The sequence below is a fragment of the Phytophthora infestans genome, genomic scaffold (assembly GCF_000142945.1).
Source record: "Phytophthora infestans T30-4 supercont1.2220 genomic scaffold, whole genome shotgun sequence".
NCBI classification, from domain to species: Eukaryota; Oomycota; class Peronosporomycetes; order Peronosporales; family Peronosporaceae; genus Phytophthora; species Phytophthora infestans.
Window position 1 is genome coordinate 1 of NW_003306446.1, and position 2307 is coordinate 2307.

Sequence of the window (2307 nt, forward strand, 5' to 3'; positions counted from 1 at the left end):
GGGGGTAGTGGACGCCAAATCATTAGATTTATTTAGATTTTTACAAGCGAAGCGAGACCAGAGAATGCTAGATAATTAATCACCCAGCGCCCCGCGTACCTACTACAATCAGAGGGGAGGGAGGACGCTGTCGCCCCCTTGCAAAGTCGAGGACATCATCACGCTCGGCAGCTTCAGCGAGCCTCCTCACTTACTTTTTATGCATATATTCGAACAGATGCCGAACCAACTTCGTCTCTTCGATATCGCAATAGTATCTGTCGACACATTCATCTCCTGCCGTACCCCAATGGTCCTACGGTATTTTCTCCCTTGGCGGAGCTTTCGCGGACTTACGAGGACGCTTGTGCTGGCTATCGTTTTGTGGGAGGGTCACAACGGGGTATCTCAGCGTGCGGTGCAAACCTTGATCCGGGCGATGCTTTAAACACATCGCTCAGCTCAGAGGTGGCCAAGGCAATCCTCGAAGCATGGGATGTCGACTTCAGCGTAGCAAGCAATGAGCCAACGTAATCTGGATCCGCTACAAGCGCAAATTCCATGGTAAATGGCAGGTGGACGAGCAGGACGCCCTTTCCCCTGAGCTTGTATACGAACCGTCCGTCCCGATAATGTCTCAGAAGCGGCTACTTTGAGTACATACAGGCGAGAGTTGAAATACTTCTGTCACCGCTCTGGATGCTGCTGAGCCGTGGTGCTACTGTTGGCTGACGACGATTCACATTCATCCGTACAACATGATATCCTATCCGTGCAATCATTCGGTGGGACTGTTCATTCGTCACGGCTGGACTCGGAAGATTTTCGGATGACAAGATTGAGTTCGCTCGTCAGTCCTTGGAAAACAAGTTATTCACTGGGGAGAGACTAATTTCGAGTTGTTCGCTCATCAGGGCACCGCTGAGCTCGACACGTTAAAATTGGAGCTCAAGGGAGCGCAGGTATGTGACACTGCGACCCTCCGGAAGTTAGTAGAGGCGCAAGCGATGATCAACGCCAACATTGAGCGCACGGTGAGACTTTAAAAATTCATCTACCCTTTCAAAGACGAAAATGCAATGCTTCGAAAACAGATTGCGCGCGAGCGCGGATCTTTCAAGATCGAAAAAGCAGCCAACACTTCCCAGTTGCACAAGCTTCATCGCCTACTGTCGGACCTGGCTCATTGGGGTTCTTCAGCCGGCCAAGCTCTGTGAAAAAGGTTGCTTGCAACACGACCGGGTCGGGCATCTGATGCTCGCGCGAGCTAAATAATCCGTCAGCAAGTCACCCTTCCAGCACTGGATGCCGACACTCTGGTGCTGGCCACCAAAGTTTCGTCATGCGCTCCCTTGTGCTTTCCTCACTGAGCTTGACATGTCCTAACCATTGACGATGATTTGTTCTTACAGGAATCGTAGCAGGTGACATCGATCTCTTACTTCTGGAGCTCGACAAGTCCGCCACCGATGCCTTTGCCAACTTCAGAAACTCGAGGCGGCGTCCGATGCCACCACCCCTCTCGACGCCAACATGGCGAAAGCCGTGCACCCACCACAAATCCAAACAAGCGCGTACGCATTCGGCGACGATTCAGCTCCAGCTATTCATCGGACGAATCATCGGCCGACAATTCCGTTTGTCAACGTCGCATATGCAAGTCCGGCGACACCTCGTTGGCAGCCACTGGATAGGGGTCGACGGTCCAGCAAGATGGACAGGCGACTGCTAAACCGTCGCACAAACCAGAGACCGGAAGGTGCTGGGCGCGGAGACAGAATCCGAGGATGCACGATGCTTCTTCACGATTTTCTTCTTGAATGCCTTCTTTCATGCGCTTGGCTTGTAAAGCCGACGCCGCTTGGAGGTGGCCCCCACGACATCACCGCCCAGATGAAGTGCGGATTCCACTGTGTGATGTCGACGTTCGGGGTGATTCCGTGTGTTTTGTTCGCAAATAAATTCGATTTTATTTTAATTTTGTCGACAAAAATCGATTTTAATTGCGAACAAAACCAACACTATTCACAAGAGGAGCTGGTGGCGTCGTCCGTTGTTTCATTTGACACTAGCGTCTCCCCCGTCGTATTCGCCGTCTCATCGATTCCACTTATGTTGTCTGAGCCGCCTCCGCTCGTCGCTTGGATGCTCGCATCAATGGCTACACAACTGGTTCTTCATTGTTGTTCTTGGGCGAAGTTGCAGCTGTGCCGCTCTCGCCACCGCATCCCATACGCTTTTTGATTCTTGATGCAGTTAGCTGTGGTGACCTGCCGTCCGTCGTGTCGGTTGGTTTCCCAGCCGGCCGCTTGTGCAATCTTTTTCTTT

At 52.0% G+C, this 2307-nt stretch overlaps 2 protein-coding genes across 2 annotated transcripts; both read left to right on the forward strand.

Annotated features, from left to right (window-relative positions):
- Nucleotides 1-893: 893 nt before the first annotated feature.
- On the forward strand, nt 894-1196 carry PITG_22295 (uncharacterized protein; the record flags this gene model as incomplete). Its single annotated transcript, XM_002909844.1, has 2 exons — nt 894-1013; nt 1074-1196. Coding segments are annotated over 2 exons (243 nt in total), but the record flags the coding sequence as incomplete, so codon positions are not given.
- A 316-nt stretch (nt 1197-1512) lies between these two features.
- PITG_22296 (uncharacterized protein) lies at nt 1513-1911 on the forward strand (the record flags this gene model as incomplete). Its single annotated transcript, XM_002909845.1, has 1 exon — nt 1513-1911. A coding segment is annotated over one exon (399 nt), but the record flags the coding sequence as incomplete, so codon positions are not given.
- Between the last annotated feature and the right edge of the window lie 396 nt (nt 1912-2307).